At 42.0% G+C, this 16811-nt stretch overlaps 1 protein-coding gene and 1 pseudogene across 17 annotated transcripts in view; one reads left to right on the top strand and one right to left on the bottom strand.

Moving 5' to 3' along the window:
* The window catches only part of CPEB3 (cytoplasmic polyadenylation element binding protein 3), a 243785-nt gene that overhangs the window by 167543 nt on the left and 59431 nt on the right, over positions 1-16811 (top strand). For all 17 annotated transcript variants that reach the window (XR_012417948.1, XM_045361193.3, XM_074002203.1 and 14 more), the window contains one exon: positions 13991-14109. Coding sequence is in view for 16 of the 17 variants with exons in the window: in XM_045361193.3 (XP_045217128.1) it covers positions 13991-14109 (119 nt within the window). In the remaining variant the exon portion in view is untranslated. The remainder of the gene's footprint in view (positions 1-13990; positions 14110-16811) is intronic.
* On the bottom strand, positions 7537-8161 carry LOC102127457 (succinate dehydrogenase cytochrome b560 subunit, mitochondrial pseudogene; annotated as a pseudogene).

The raw sequence follows: 16811 nt of genomic DNA, 5'->3' as shown, positions 1-16811 counted from the left end.
GAATTGTATCCTGGCAAATGATGAGTTCATTACTTGATCAGAAAGTAGAACCCAGCACATTTTAGAGCTGGAAAGTTCCTCAAAGATTGTCTCATTCTAGTGCAACCTTTATTTTAAACTGAGACTGAAAGAGGTGAAGCATCTTTTCATAAGAACACGCAGCTTTTATTAGACATACTTGAACCTGACAGACCAATAGTTTATACTATTTTACCCGGTGGATAACAAAGTTATTTTTATTTGTTTTGCCGCTGTTTATGATTTGTGGAAAAGGAGGACAGGTTTAAGCTATATAATCTGATAGATAATGCTGTTATTTACAAGGCTGGATTTTATATTAAAATTAGCATCTTAAGCTATATGACCCAAGGTACATTTTTTTTTTTTTTTTTTTTTTTTTTTGAGACGGAGTCATGCTCTGTCGCCCAGGCTGGAGTGCAGTGGCCGGATCTCAGCTCACTGCAAGCTCCGCCTCCCGGGTTCACGCCATTCTCCTGCCTCAGCCTCCCAAGTAGCTGGGACTACAGGCGCCCGCCACTTCGCCCGGCTAGTTTTTTGTATTTTTTAGTAGAGACGGGGTTTCACCGTGTTAGCCAGGATGGTCTCGATCTCCTGACCTCGTGATCCGCCCATCTCGGCCTCCCAAAGTGCTGGGATTACAGGCTTGAGCCACCGCGCCCGGCCTCCAAGGTACATTTTAACATTTGAAAACGAAAGTGGTCCTTGGCTTTTTCCTGAGCCTTCGTGTTCTGTTAGTCATACTCACATAGCTGGAGTATTTCCAAAGAGGTGGTTTACACTGGGGCTGTAGGTTTGAGCTGCCCTTTAGCCATAACTTAACCATGGAATTCTGCCTCCTGGATAATACCACACTATTTCTGGACATGGGTGAACTGCTTGGTAGATGAGTTATTTGACTGTAAGGATAAGTTCTTTTGTGCTACCTCAAATCAGAGGTGTGGTTATGAGTGACAAGGGGAGTCCAAGAACAGGAGCTATAATATAACCAGGTATCATGGAGGCTGTACTAGGGTATGGCAAACTGCAGGGATTTGAACAGTGGAAGTTACTAATTATCCATTGTAATCTCCCACCATTGTCATGACTCAGTTTGTATAGTTTTCATATTTCTAGTTAAATTCCAGAGAGAGGGAATTTGATTGACCCAGTTCATCTTTTAACACCTAGCTGTGACATAGGTCATCCTAATGATAGGGCCCTAGAATCCTTGACTACTTAGTAAAAGAAGTTATAGGGCCAGGTGTAGTGGCTTATGACTGTAATCCAAGTACTTTTGGAGGCCGAGGCAGGTAGATCACTTGAGCCCAGGAGTTCAAGACCAGTCTGGGAAACATGGTGAAATGCCATCTCTACAAAAAATGCAAAAAATTAGCTGGGCATGATGACATATGCCTGTAGTCCCAGCTACTTGGGAGCTGAGGTGGGAGGATCACCTGTGCCTGGGGAGGTAAAGAGGCTGCAGTAAGCCAAGATTGTGCCATACTACACTCCAGCCTGGGCAACCGAGTGAGACCCTGTCTTAAAAAAAAAGAAAAAGAGAATTCTGTTTCCTTTAGCATGCAGCTGTGAATGTGGCCACTAGGGGATAAGATGGACATGACAAGCTTGAAGATAGATAGCATAACCTCCCTCATTGCCCACTGGGAGAATATCACATCTCCAAAGTTGCTGTCACTGGAGCTACCAAAAAATATTTATCCACCCTGAGCCTTCTACCCCTTGTTCTGCACTAAGAGCTAATCCTGATACTGCAATAGCCTCACCTTTCATAGTGGGACAGAGAATATGAGCCCAGGGAAAGGAGCTGGCTTCTGCTGTTCAATGAGCACAGCTATGCTACCATTGTTGAGGCCTCTTGGGCAAAGGCAATGATGGCAGCCAGCTACAGATATTGTACAGGAGTTTGGCCATCTGGCTCTGAAACTGTTTTGAGAAGCCAATGATGCTGGCAGTGGAATGGAGGAGGCTGTCATTCTCAGCTTACCGGGCAGCTTACAGTGTTAGCTTCAGCAGTCTAGGGGCACAGGGTCCAGGTGAACAGAAATAATAGGCACACAGCTTTATACAAGAGTGACCAAACCCTTGTGCACTAATGATTCCCACTCACTTTTAGAAAAGTTTGTATTCCTGAATGGCTATTTCTACTGGTGATTCTGTACGTCCTCTGCACTGCTTGGCTAGCTTGCCCTCTTGGTCCTCTTGACCTCTTGATCCTCTTGACTAAGGTCATGTAGTTGTGGAAGTTTATGCAGTACCAGCATGGTTTGTGAACCTGGCACAAGCCAGGCCACATACTATTCGGATTGAACACAAGCCAGGTAGCTAAGGAGATACTGCTTGAGGAACAAGGAAGAGGAATCTACTTTGAGTGGGCAAAAACAGGCCATTGTGGAGCTGCAGTGGGCTGCAGTGTAGCATTTATTTCTTCTTCCTTCAACTTGTCTAAATCTCGCTTTGGAAAGGAAAGTTTTCAAACTTCACATTTTTTCCCTTGTAGCATAACTTGAATGGAAATAAGTCAGTGTTGTTTTAGGCCAGATTCCAAGTTTTTCCACCTTCTGAGTTATGTAAACTGATCAAGTTGGGAAGCCAAGGGTTTTAGCCTGTATTTAACCTTTTGCAGTTTGTCATCTTTTGAGTAACATTCTGTCTTCCTTTAAAAAAAAAAAAAAATCAGGTCCTGGCTTATAGTGCTCACACTGTTTGGTGATTTATGAATCTTATATTTTAATATTTTACTTGATTGTGGTTTTCATACCCAGGAAGGATTTTTTTGTAAAAACATGGAAACTGCATTGTGTGATAGCAAGGGTGGGCTTTGTGTTTTGTTTTGTTCTGTTTTGACAGATGGAGTTCATCTATCTTTGCTTTTAAAAGCTTAGCACACTCTCAGTTTACACTTTTATAAACACTTGTCTCTTCTGCATTGTATTGAAGATGAACTATAAAGTTAGTCTTTGCTTTCAAAGCATTTATAGTTTGAGGGACTGTACAGAAAGAAGTCATTAGGAATATATAGGCCACAGGACAAGGCTTCAGCAGCCACATAAATAACATAAACATCTTGTTCAAGGTCACATAAGTACACACTGTGCTATGAGCAGGCAGAGGTGATGGGGTGGGGGAAATGCTTTTTTAGTTCAGAGAAGTCATAACTCCTCCTGATGAGAACTTTTTTTGAGGAAAAAATAGACTTTAGGAACTGAAATGGAAGATGGAAATTTGGCAGACTGAGGCAGAGAGGATGTTTTAGAAGAGGGTATGGCTTGTTTTGGGACTTGCTGACAGTAGTTAGATAGGGCTAAGGCTATGAGCAGGTGAGACCAAGAGAGGATATGTTAATTGAAGAGTTAGGAATGGGAAGCCAGCTGGGAGGGTCTGGTGAAATTTTTTGAAAACTGAGACCAAAGACCTGGGTTGTCTTTCACAAAAGAGAATGGCCCCATTTTAGTCTTGAGAAGAGTGGCACAGAAAAAACTAATTTGAAACAGCATTAAGAACTGATCAGAGGAATGTTAAAGTCCAGGGAGGAGAAGAAATGAGACTATCAAAGCTCAGGCAGTATATGCACAAGGCCAGACTAAAGCTTCATCTGTCTATAGGAGAGCATCACCTGGATTGAAACAGAGTTCCCTGGTTGTTTGCTGACTGAGGGATGGTAACAGGCAGTGGGGCATAAGCTAGGTTTGTGGACTCAGACATGGGCACCAGCATTTACTAGCTATATGACATTGAGCAAGTAATTTAACCTTTAAGCCTCAGTTTACTTATCTGAGTTACTACTACTCTTTGGGTTGTTAAGAGGATTATGTGAGGCAGTGCGTGTAAGCACCAATACAATACTTAGGCTTATTAGGTGTTAAATAATCTTAGGATTTTTGCCTGTGGTTTAAATGTAATGCTCAATAATAATAAAATTACCCAACTAGTTTGACCAGTTCTCTCCCACACCCCAGTCTGGTCTCAGTTTCCTTGGTCAGGTGCTTGTTTGAACTGACTGTGACTAGAACTGACAGATTGGCAGACTTCACAAGGACCTCTTTATATAGGGAATGTGTGATTATGTAAACAGCAGATTTTAAGTCCAAATGCCCCAGGTCACTGCCCTGGACTGCAAGACTTTACTAAGAACACAGGAAGTAGATTACCAATTTTGAACTCTGAGGTGGTTCTACTCTGCCAGCTTATTTTCTTGTCCATTCCCAACTACTCCCACCCCTGCCGCCAAACAACAAACCCACAAAGAAAGTTACTAGTGTCACAGAAAACACAAAACAGGCTAGAATCAAGCCTCAGCCCCACACAGTAAATATTGTTAAAGAAATATGTTTAATTCTGAATCTTAAGGGGAATGTTTAGGAATTCTTGCACTTAGGCAGTATCTATCTGCAGAGCTACCTCTACATCTTAACTTGGGTTAGTTGTTTGCCTTGGAATGTCTCCTCCGTGTTTTCAGTGTTTTCACCTGTCATACCATTAAGGTCTGGCCCCTGTGCCACCACCTACAGAAAACCTTTCCTGATTTCTCTATTCATGTCTTCTCTGAAAGTGATCTTCTTTCTGTGAAGTCCAACTTTTAAAAATATGTTTACAAAAATACTTCTTAGGATCCTTAATGCATTGTTCCTAAGTTAGAGTTCTCTGTGTATTTATGCTATACTATCTTCTAGTGCTAGTATATCAACTCCTTAAGAACAAGAATTTGCTCCTGATAGTATTCCCCTGCAGTGCGTAGATTACATAAGTGTTGAGTAAATCTTGGAGATCAGGTATCCTCATTCAAGAGGAAAATGAATAAGAGATCCAGTTCAGAGACCTACAGTGAATGCTCTCCGCTGCAGGCAGGGATTGATGAGCTGCTTCAACTCTTCCCACCCACCACTCTCAATCCTATAATGAACTCTGCTCACTGTTCTCCAAGTGAGCCGACCCTTTGTCCTTTCCATGCCTTGGCCTGTGCACCTTCCTGAACTTGGAATGCCCTTACTTTCTGGAAAAGTAATCGGTTGCCGGCTCAGATATGGCCTTTGCTCTTTGATGTTCCCTGATATTTGGACAAATCTGCTCCCTTTTTTCCTCCCCAGTGTCCTGTAGGACATACCTCCAACATAACACTTTTAATGTTGCTTATTAGTTATTTACAGTCTGACTTTTTCTGGGTGAGGGTTCTTCTTTGGCTTGTTCATCTTTGCAACCTCAGTACTTAGCATCAAACCTGGCACCTCCTAAATGTTTTTGGTACCCTTGAATTGAATCCAAAAAAAGTCTCCTGAGGCAAACCAGGTAAGTCCTCTGACCTGAAAGCCAGGGTCAGAGAGAATGTTCAGGACAGACTGCCTGTGCCAAAAAAAGTCTGAACTCAGGCAGCTCTGGCTAGAGCAGTGCCCTCTAGGTTTCTCTAGGAAGGTCATTGGTAATAGGAAGCCTGATTTTGTGAGAGGAGAGAGTTGCCTCTCTGTCCAGGTCATGGACCTTTCCTTCTAGGGTTGGTCTCAATCTGAAACCAGCCATTCCTTGGTCTGCCATTTTATGAATGCTACAGTGGTTCTGGGCACAGCAACACAAGCTGATTTTTTTTTTTTCCATTTGTAGTTGGTACTTGAAACAAATACATCACTAATAGTATTAGTTGATTTTAAGAACTGTTGATTCTTTAAAAAAAAAAAAAAAAACTATACACCTCTTTTTAGAATGGGAGACCTTGTACTTTTTTTTCCACAAATTTTTATTTTGAAAAACGTCAAACCTACAAGAAAAAGCTCTAAAATATTACAGTGAACACCTATGTAGCTTTCTTCTAGATTCACCAATTGTTAGCATTTTGCCACATTTGTGCGTGCATGTTCGCTCGCGCTCTCTTTCTCTTTCTCTCTCTCTCTCTCCCTCCCTCTCTCTCTATATATATAAAAGATTGTGAGGCAGTGCATGTAAGCACCAATATAATACTTAGGCTTATTAGGTGTTAAGTAATCTTAGCATTCTTGCCTGTGATTTAAATGTAATGCTCAATAATAATAAAATTACCCAACTAGTTTGACCAGTTCTCTCCCACACCCCAGTCTGGTCTCAGTTTCCTTGGTCAGGTGCTTGTTTGAACTGAGCCATTCCCAAAAGCCATTTAAGAGTAGGTTGTAGGCCGGACGTGGTGGCTCACGCCTGTAATCCCAGCACTTTGGGAGGCCAAGGCGGGTGGATCACGAGGTCAAGAGATTAAGAACATCCTGGCCAACATGGTGAAACCTCGTCTCTACTAAAAATACAAAAAATAGCTGGGTGTGGTGGCACGCACCTGTAGTCCCAGCTACTGGGGAGGCTGAGGCAGGAGAATCACTTGAACCCTGGAGGTGGAGGTTGCGGTGAGCCGAGATTGTGCCACTGCACTCCAGCCTGGGTGATAGCGCGCGAGACTCCATCTAAAAAAAAAAAAAAGAGTAAGTTGTAGGCCAGGCACAGTGGCTCACGCCTGTAATCCCAGCACTTTGGGAGGCTGAGGCAGGTGAATCACCTGAGGTCAGGAGTTTGAGACCAGTCTGGCCAACATGGTGAAACATACTAATCATTGAACATACTAAAGGTTATTTCTTTTTCTTGCATATCCAGAAAACCCTCTTAATTTTATGCTTTTTCATCCAAGTCATGTACCATTTTTTTCTGAAACTAAATTAAAATACTCATTAAAAAAAAAAAAACTAACTGCAAGTTGTTGTATCTCTTCGAGTGGATCTTGGATTAAAAAAAAAAAACAAATTGCTAGGCCGGGCACAGCGGCTCATGCCTGTAATCCCAACACTTTGGGAGGCCGAGGTGGGCGGATCACTAGGTCAGGAGATCAAGACCATCCTGGCTAACACGGTGAAACCCCATCTCTACTAAAAATACAAAAAATTAGCTGGATTTTTTGTAATTTTCTGGATCTTCCTCTTGTGTCAGAAGCTATATATATATTTCCTCCTCAAAGCAGCTGCTCCAAGAACTAACTAGCCCTCTTTATCTCCCTCTAGCTGGGATAGACTAATTCCCCTCCACCCTCATCTCTCTTCTTTCAATAACACTGCATAGGTGTTAATGGCCTGGGCTCTCACCAATGAACAGAACTGTCCTTTAAGCCAGCAGCCCACAGGCAGTGGGACCCAAAGCCTCATCCCCAGTCCCCAGGGCAGAAGCCACAGAGCTGGTATTGTTTCCACTGTTTCAGGAAGAAGGAGCCAAAAGCTGACCCTCAGCACAAATCAAAGTCCAATATGGAAAGAGAATAACTGCTTCTAGTCCCAGGAGTAGGCAAGCTGTGGGCAAAAAAGTTTTTGCAGCCACCCCATCTTTAGAAACAAGGAGAAAACTAGACCCTTTTCCACTATTGTGGTCTACAAGGTACTCTACTGCTCCAAGGGGATCTGAAAGCGCAAAGGATCTAAACAAATGAGGAGAACTTTTCCCAGGCTGGAGATAAGAGTGACAAACAGAAAGATGGGTGAATGTAATAATGCATAAGAAGATGATGCTGGGAACCTCCATTCTTCATATGGGTGCCAGCCCTACAGAGGACAATACAGTAAGAACCAGGACAACCACTCCAGACTGGTATAGCTGGGGAATCTTCAGGCCTTTTCCTAGGTCCCACATCAAGTTTCAGACCCCATTCCAGGTATGATACATGAGAGGGAAGACGAGTGCAAACTTAGCTGTGTGGATCAGTGCTGGCCCCAGACACAGGGACTTCACGAGCTCCAAATAAAACTCAAAGTTCCCAGGGAGTAACAGGGCTGACATGCCAAAAAGAGAGGCTCCTGCACTCAAAGTAGTACCAGTGCTATGGTGGCAGATGGCCATCGCCATGGGAAGAGACCAACTATAGATAGTGACGCGGGGAGATACGGGACAGTTTAAACCTGTGTTCTTATTCCAGAACCGCTCCATCTCTTCTTTGGCCGTGGTTCCCAAAGGAACAGCATTTCTGATACAGAACTGAAGGCTAAAGTGGGCTCGGAGGCAATGTCGACCAACATGTCTCAGCAAGAGTGCAGCCATCTTGGGTTCCACATTTAGTTGTTATATCTCTTTAATCTCCTTTAATTTAGACAGTTTCCTAGGCTTTTTGTCTTTTATATCATTGGAAGAGTCCATGCCCATTGTTTTATAGAATATCCTTTAATATAGTTTTTATGGGCTTTGGAGCAATTATATATACATAGGCCTTAAATTATAGGACTAAAGCACAGGGTGACCACTTACTGCTATTAAAACAGTGTCAGACCGGGCACAGTGGCTCACACCTGTAATCTCAGCACTTTGGGAGGCCGGGGCTAGTGGATCACCTTAGGTCAGGAGTTCGACACCAGCCTGACCAACATGGTGAAACCCCATCGCTACTAAAAATGCAAAAATTAGCCGGGCGTGGTGGTGCACGCCTATAAGCCCAGCTACTTGGGAGGCTGAGGCAGGAGAGTCACCTGAACCCAGGAGGCAGAGGTTGCAGTGAGCCGAGATCGCGCCATTGCACTCCAGCCTGGGCAACAAGAGCAAAACTCCGTCTCAAAACAAAAAAACTGTCAAATGGTCACTGTCACAAGGACATTTTAAAGGCAAGTTCTTTATTAGGGATATTGAAAAGTTTATCTTGACATTTTTAGATGAGATGGCATAAATTAATGGGCTCTGGAAACTGATCTGGTTTAATTCCAGATTTCATTCCTAGGTTTTAATCTGAGAATTCCCTTAACCTCTCCGAGCTTCATTTTCCTCATCTGTAAAATGGTAATAATAACAACTGTATTTACCTCATAGAGTTACTGTGAAGATAAAATGAGCTAACATGTACAATATTTATTAGCAAAGTGCCTAGAACATTGTGAGCATTTAGTACTTGATAGTTGTGGTAGTAGAGCTGTTGATAATTTGTACTAGGGATCAAGTATTAAAAAATTGTAACATGAAAAATTAGGTATTTAAGAGATCAGGAACCTTTGTTTTTGAAAGGTAGCCAAGAATGTTTTAGAGGTTGTTATACTTAATGTGTTCTCAGGTATTAAAAGAAAAAAATCGGCCAGGTGTGGTGGCTTATGCCTGTAATCCCAGCACTTTGGGAGGCCGAGGCGGGTGAATCATGAGGTCAGGAGTTCCACACCAGCCTGGCCAAGATGGTGAAACCCTGTCTCTACTAAAAATACAAAAATTAGCCAGGTATGGTGGTAGGCACCTGTAATCCCAGCTACTCGGGAGGCTGAGGCAGAGAATTGCTTGAACCTGGGAGGCGGAGGTTGCAGTGAGCCAAGATCGCACCACTGCACTCCAGCCTGGGTGACAGAGTGAGACCCTGTCTCAAATAAACAAAAAGAAAAAACACATTTTAATTAAATTTACACTTCACACACCTGGTCAATGAAATGGAATTATCCTAATTAAGTTCCTCCCCAAACCTTGGTGTTCCTTTTTCTCCCAGAAAATTGCATTTGTCAATTTAGGATTGTTGAAAAAGAATCCCTCAGTGTTCTACCCTTCTTCCCCAACCTGTCTGGCATCAGTGGGAAAGCAAGGAATTTTCGGCCATCCATTCTACCTGTAACCCAGGGTTGTGTTGGTGACAGTGACTAGGAACTGCTCCTGTTCCCTCCAGAGCCATCTGCCTTCATAGACAGGCTTGGAGCTGAGGGCCTCTCATAGCTCACCACATCACTGAAGCCCCCACATACTTCTCAGGTTACCATTTCTGAAACTGGAAGAGTTTTATAATCATATTATCTGTTACTGGGTCAGAGGGCAAGAGAGAACAGAGGAAGTTGATAATTTTTTGGCCAAGTTTTTTTTTTTTTTTAATACCTTTCAAACTAATAGAGAAGCTCTATTTATAGGCATAATTGGCTTTTACTTTAAAAATGTATTAAAATCAGAAAATAATACTACATCTGACATTCTCGTGGGGGAAATGGCTAATCATGTATGAAAGCAGATATTCAGTCATCCACTGTTTGTTTGCAGTAATATTCAGCCTGTCATTCAAGTAACTTTAGGGCTTTTCTTCAGTATCTAGGTTACTTCTCTTTATTCACCAAATGCTTGTAAATGCAAAATAGAAAGTGCATATTATTAATTTGAATTCTAATGTTTATAATGAGACCATATGCAAAAACTTTAATTTTATCTATTACAGAAATAATTGAAAATGCAGTAAAAGAAGAATCAATGCTCACATAACTCCCTAGTTTATGAAATACGTTTGTATACATTATCTTACAACCTACATCTCTGTACGGTAATTGGGACAAATATTTGGTTTCTTCATTTGACAGAGAAGAGAGCCAAGATTCAGAAATGTTAATATTCAAGTTCATGGTTCTACCACTTACTGGGTGATCTTGAACTAGTCCCTTAATCACTCTGTGTAATTTCCTTAAATATGAAGCAGAATTCAAAATAGGGCCTACTGCATAGGGTGTGTGTGAAAATGAAATGAGTTAACTTAGAACAGTATCTGGTACACAGTAAATCTCAACAAATGTTAGCTATTAGCTGTTATTATCACACAGCTAGTAAATGTTAGGACTTGTACCCAAATCTAGAGCTTCTGTCTCCTAGTCCAGAACGCTTTTCATAGTACCATGTGCAATTTACCTTTTAGTAAATCATTGAATGAATTTCTGCCTCACATTGATCTTGTTATTCTTGAAGGGATCTTTTTCTACTTCGTTTACTTTGACTTTAAATTTCTCAAGATCAAAAGAGAAATGTGTTTGAAAGATTCTTCCTGATTTTTAAAAATCCTCTGATTTCTGTTGTCATCTGGGTTTGCTTGAACTCAATTGAAGTATCAGAAGGTGTTTTAGCAGGTGAAGATATCATAAAGTTGTTTTCAAGAGTGATTTTGGGTGTTTCTGGTGAATTTTGTTTTGGTTGGAAGGCCTAAAGTGGGAAGTAGAGTTGAAAGAAATTGTTGGACTACAGCCCAGATTTTGGGGGTTGGGGGGAGTTCAGCCATATCTCTTATCTGCAGTGCTGAGAGAATATTGCCGTTGCAGAGAATGGCAGCTTGGTGACCTCAGAGTAAAGATAATTGTTTTGACACAGGATTATTTATAGTAAAAGAGCCATCCTGAAGAAGTTGGTAAACTGTTATGGACCATTTCCTGGGAAAGGAAAAATTGTTTGTAGATATTTCTTTTGATAATAGTATTTGTAGCAGGCTTTTACTTGTGACTCCCAGTTGTTTTTACTCTATCTACTGCCAGTGTAGATATTTTATGGCTGTGAGATGGGCCTAAGTGAAAATCTGCATGCTTTTGTGGGAGCTACTCAGCTGCTGTAGGGAGACAACCGCCCTTTCTTTGGATGCCCAAGGTCAATGCAAAACTGGATTTGATGTGGAAGATTGCAGAGGGTGGGCAGTGATGTGCAGGAAAGATGGAGTCAGCCTGGAGGCCTTCTTGAGGCAAGGAATAAGAGAAAGCCCCAACTCACTGGGCATGCCCTATCACCAGGCCTTTTTGATGTGTGCATAATACAGTATATACATAGATGGGTACTCTGACTGCAGGATATTCAATATGCTTACAATCTTTGTAGATATCTGTACCAGTATTTAACCTGGTAAGACAGGAGGTTTTAAAGAACCTGCTGAGACCTCCTCTTTGTGATATTTGGACTATTTAACCCTCTTATTTCTAATATTATCTTTAGCAAGTAGAATTAATGTTCTCATATTAAGTGAAAATACTGAATTTTTAAGATTCCCTGGCACCTGATGATAGTTCAATACTGTTTGCAAAAGAGGATATGAAGAAATGATGTATTTATTATCTTTTCTAGTTTTGCAATCAGGTTTTATTTTTCCTGACTAGCCACCAACAGAATCTTCTGACCTATGCAGCATGAGACTAAAGCCCAGAAAACAGCTCTGGGTCCTAAAACCTTGGCAGTCTCTCTCTTGCAACTACATGGCTGCCCATTCAGTTTGGTGCCTTCCCCTGTGTGTTAGTTTCTGCCTGCTATGCTGGGGAGTGGCTGGTCTATTTTTCTGCTGTATTTGCTTGGATGCTCTGTGTAGTAGATGGGCAGTTGGAGAAAAGGCTAAAAATGAATAGCCGTTATCCATTGCCACTGTCACTACATGTTGCCCAGGACTCCAGAGAGTTTTGCTTCTTAGCCAGTTGATTATGAACTAAACACATCTGATGTGTGAGAATCTTCTGTATGTGGGGATTCGTATCCTTCTCTGCCATTTACCTTCTTCTGATATGCAGTGTACCAGAGGAGAACACTATTGATGATGGTTCCTTTGAGGTTAGTAGCAGAAGGAATGACAGCTGAGAGATTTAGCAAAGCTAGCAGGGTTGTAGAGAAGTTGAAAGCTTAGACTGGTTCATGATGGGCCTTTGCTCAGTTGTCATTTATGAATGCCAGTGTGGCCACGAGTGCCACAGGTGGGCCCTTGAATATCTGTTGCTCGCTTTAAAGTCTTTGCTGATTCTCCCAAGTTGGGCCTTTGCTCCTTAGGATTTCAGTGACACATTTTCTCCCACTTATCTCCCTCAGCTTTGTAGTGAGTAGTTAATTGTCTAAATGTTTCATGTACTTCGTAAGTTTCTTTACAAGAGGAACCTGGGGCCAGGCGTGGTGGCTCACACCTGTAATCCCAGCACTTTGGGAGGCCGAGGCGGGTGGATCACTTGAGGTCAGGAGTGTGAGACCAGCCTGGACAACATGGTGAAACCCTGTCTCTACTAAAAATACAAAAATTAGACAGATATGGTGGCGGGCACCTGTAATCCCAGCTACTTGGGTGGCTGAGACCTGAGAATCGCTTGAACCCGGGAGGCAGAAGTTGCAGTGAGCGAAGATCATACCACAGAGATTGCGCCACTGCACTGAGATTGAGTGACAGAGCAAGACTCCATCTCAAAAAAAAAAAAAAAAAAAAAAAGAGGAACCTGGTCTTGCTCATTTTAGTATTCTCATAAACCATGGATATGTCCCACTTGCATCAGTTACTTGGTAAATCTTATGGAATTAAACTGAACAAAACTGGCTGTGTCTATGGAAATCCTGCAGCTAGTATCCATTTTTCTAGACCTACTGTACTCTGCCAAGAGGGCATCCCTTAGAGAAGCAGAGCACCATCATCAGAAATAGCATGCAAAAGCACACCAGCTTATTGTTGGCCTTTTTAAAAACTTTTCATGAAGCTTTTTGTGTGTGTGTGTTTGTAACAAAGCTTTTTTAAAAAAAATGAGGGCAGGTGGACTCACCATTGGCCTTAGCCACAACTAACAAGTAGCCAGGAAACAGGCACCTCCTACTTTCCAATTTCTACCAAGCTCTAGGTAGAAAAGCTCTAGCTTTTTTTTAAAAAAAAGCTTTGTTGAAATATCATTCACATACCATACAACTCACCAATGTGACATGTGCATGTCAGTGGTTTTCAGCATGTTTACAGAGTTGTGCAATCATCACCACAATCAATTTTAGAAAATGTATCATCCCAAAAAGAAACTCAGTGCCTATTCCCTCCAGCCTCCCTGTCCTAGGCAGCCATTAACCTATTTTTTGTCTTGATAGATTTGCTGGTTCTGGACATATTTTGTCTGGCTTCTTTTACTTAGCATAATATTTTCAAGGTTTATCCCTGTGGCATGTGGCCAGCCTAGAGCTTGGTAGAAATTGGAAAGCAGGTGGTGCTTGTTTCCTGGGTACTTGTTAGTTGTGGCTAAGGCTAATGGTGAGTCCACATGCCCTCATTAAGGACAACCAGATGTATTTAGTGGAAATTCCGTAGATGTGTTCTAAACTTGCTCCTGTGAGTAATTATAAAAATTAAGATAATATCAATGAGCACCTAACTTAGTTCCTGGACAAAGTCCCTTTGTCCCACTTGAACTTTTTCGATTTAGTAAAATTTGCCAAAATGAAACAACAGATAGTTTGTAATTGGTACTTTGAGTTTAATGTACTGATTCTCCCTTTTGTTTTTGCTCTCCCCAAGGCTATGCCTTTCTGCTGTTCCAGGAGGAAAGCTCAGTACAAGCTTTGATAGATGCCTGCCTGGAAGAAGATGGGAAACTGTACCTGTGTGTGTCAAGCCCCACCATCAAGGATAAGCCAGTAAGTAATACATGGCCAGCTGTTGCTTTTCCAGAGCACATAAGCGATTGGAATAGCTGACCTCCTCCTTCTGATAATGGAAATGCTGGTAACTAGGATCCTCTTACCCAGCTTGGCCTTGCTATGCAGTAGAGTTGGACTTTCGTTGGTGATGGGAAACTAATAATAAATTACTCAGTATTTCATTTTATACCTTTGGGACTGTGTGTAAACAAATATGTCCTTGTCTTTCACTTACAGCTATTTTAAGCTAATTCCTATTCAGAAATTCTGAATTGAGGTAAATAATGCTCTTAGCGGTTTTGGCAGCTGGTTTCCGTCATTATTTCAGATCAAGGACAGGAGTTATTTATTTTTGAAAAAGGTCATAATTGTTGATGTTTGTGTGCCTCTGAATGCAAGGCATTGTGCTGGGTGGTACCCACAGCTAGTTAAATAGAGCCTTCTGGGTCAGGAGCTTACACTGTAAAATGGATAGTTTCAACAGAGCAGGAGAGGGGAAGGGCAGATAGCGTGGAGCTAAAACCATAATACAGAGTTTGTGGTTAACAGTTTGTGGCTTCTGAGCCAGAGTATGAGTGAGTAAGTCACTGGATAAGGGAGGAAGATTGTGTCCTTTCTCTGGCAGAAGAGATATCAGTGAAGAAGGGGCAAGATCATGTTCAGGGCAGAATAAAAGAACTTTGTTTATTTGACAGAAGTAGGGATCTCTGGGAAGTTGGCAGGGGTGGGGTGAGGTGAGTTTGTATGTCAAGGCTTGGTGCTAGGTGTGGCAAATAGAGCAAAAATATGACACAGGGTGTGCAAGAGACCAGAGCTATATATACCAGAGGGCTTGCAGCGGCCTCTGTATGACTAGCACCAGAAGTTTGGGGCCTACTTAGCAGCTAGGTTTATTTTCAGAAATGTGCATGGGGAAATAGTTGGATTGAATATAGAAGTTTGAGTGTTGACTCTTGCATTTAAATATCTGCTTGGCTTTGAATAAATCATCTAATCCTTGCTGAACTGTGGTTTCCTCACCTGGAAAATGGGAAGAAGAATCATTCTTCCCTGGGTTGTTGAGAGGCTCAGATAAGAGGAAAATGAATATGAAAGCATTTGGTAGAGGCCAGATACTTGTACAAATTTAACTGGCTAATGTTATCAGTCCTACGTAGGATTCAATAGAGCAAGATTAGAACTCACTTACATGGCAATATCTGTTGAGAAGGATGATGACATCTTGAACAGGGTTTGCGACTGTTTGCTAAAAAATGATATTGGGACTTGGCCACATATAAAGGGGAGAGTGCCGCACTTAAAGCAGAAGAGAGAACTACTAAAGAATGGGGATATTGAGAATATTCATTGGAGAGTAAGCAAATGATGCGGAAAAAGAGGCAAGGATTTTAGCCAGTATAAAAGTGTGACTGTAATTTTCAAATCTGGGGGGCTGTTGCCAAATTTTGGAGTGGTATGAGTTTAGAAAGTCTGTACCCAAAGAAGAAACAAGCCCCTCTCCACACACAAAAAAATCTGTACCTGGCCAGGTGCGGTGGCTCATGCCTGTAATCCCAGCACTTTGGGAGGCCGAGGTGGGCGGATCATGAGGTCAGGAGATCGAGACCATCCTGCCTAACACGGTGAAAACCGGTCTCTACTAAAAATACAAAAAAAAATAGCTGAGGGTGGTGGCATGTGCCTGTAATCCCAGCTACTTGGGAGGCTGAGGCAGTAGAATTGCTTGAACCTGGGAGGCGGAGGTTGCAGTGAGCCGAGATCGCGTCATTGCACTCCAACCTGGGCGACAGAGCAAGACTCCGTCTCAAAAAAAAAATCTGTACCCAGTTTGGTAGGGTCAGATATCTGAGAGGCAAATTCTCAACCTCCAGAGAGCCTCTGCTACTGGCATGTCAGTTGGAGAGAAGCTGGAGTGAGCTAGGAAGGTTTAAGATCACACGCTATAGGAGAGGATTAGAAATATATTTTTCTACATAAAAAGGCAGAGGGATAGTAGTACACATTGAGGTAGTTATGTCCACATAGGTTAAGAAGCTAGAGATGAGCACACAGAGTTTATATACCTTGGAAGAATCATGTCACTGGCTCTGTAGGGAAGGAGAATAACATGCCTTGTGGGACAAGCCTTCAGCTGGACAGGATGTCTCTTGAGCAGGGAGTGAGCAGCAGTAGTGGTCAGACGGAGGTGTTGTGGTGGCAATGCCATTACTCTTGAGTGTTTTCACTCGAAACACATGTATTACCCTTGGATTGAAGGACTTTTGAAAATAATTAGTAGAATTATCTGTTTTGGAAATGTTTATGGGGAAACTAACTTTCACTGTTTGTGTTTTGGCAAATTCTGCCTTATTACAGTTTTCATTTTCTGAGCTCAAGTGCAGCAGTTTTATTGTAGCTTGGTGAATTCTGAATGGTGACTGCCAATCACACATTTCTTTGACCCAGGCATACTCAGAATTTCCAGCATAAACAGTTTGAGTAAAACTTAGGATAGGAAACTTAAAAGTCCCCAAACACCTGCAATTTTAATGAACTGGATCCTACTTTGGGTTCCACTCTTTTGGCTTTATTTTTGAAACCTTCTCTTTCTTGGTTTTAGCTCCACATCTGCCACCCCCCCGCCTCATTTATTCATACATCCCTACCTAGGTTCTGGTACATTCCACCTCATTGTGCATGCTCCCATGAGGGGAAAAAAA

This window comes from Macaca fascicularis, chromosome 9, assembly GCF_037993035.2.
Source record: "Macaca fascicularis isolate 582-1 chromosome 9, T2T-MFA8v1.1".
Classification (NCBI taxonomy): domain Eukaryota; kingdom Metazoa; phylum Chordata; class Mammalia; order Primates; family Cercopithecidae; genus Macaca; species Macaca fascicularis.
This window is presented reverse-complemented; position numbering and strand designations above follow the sequence as displayed.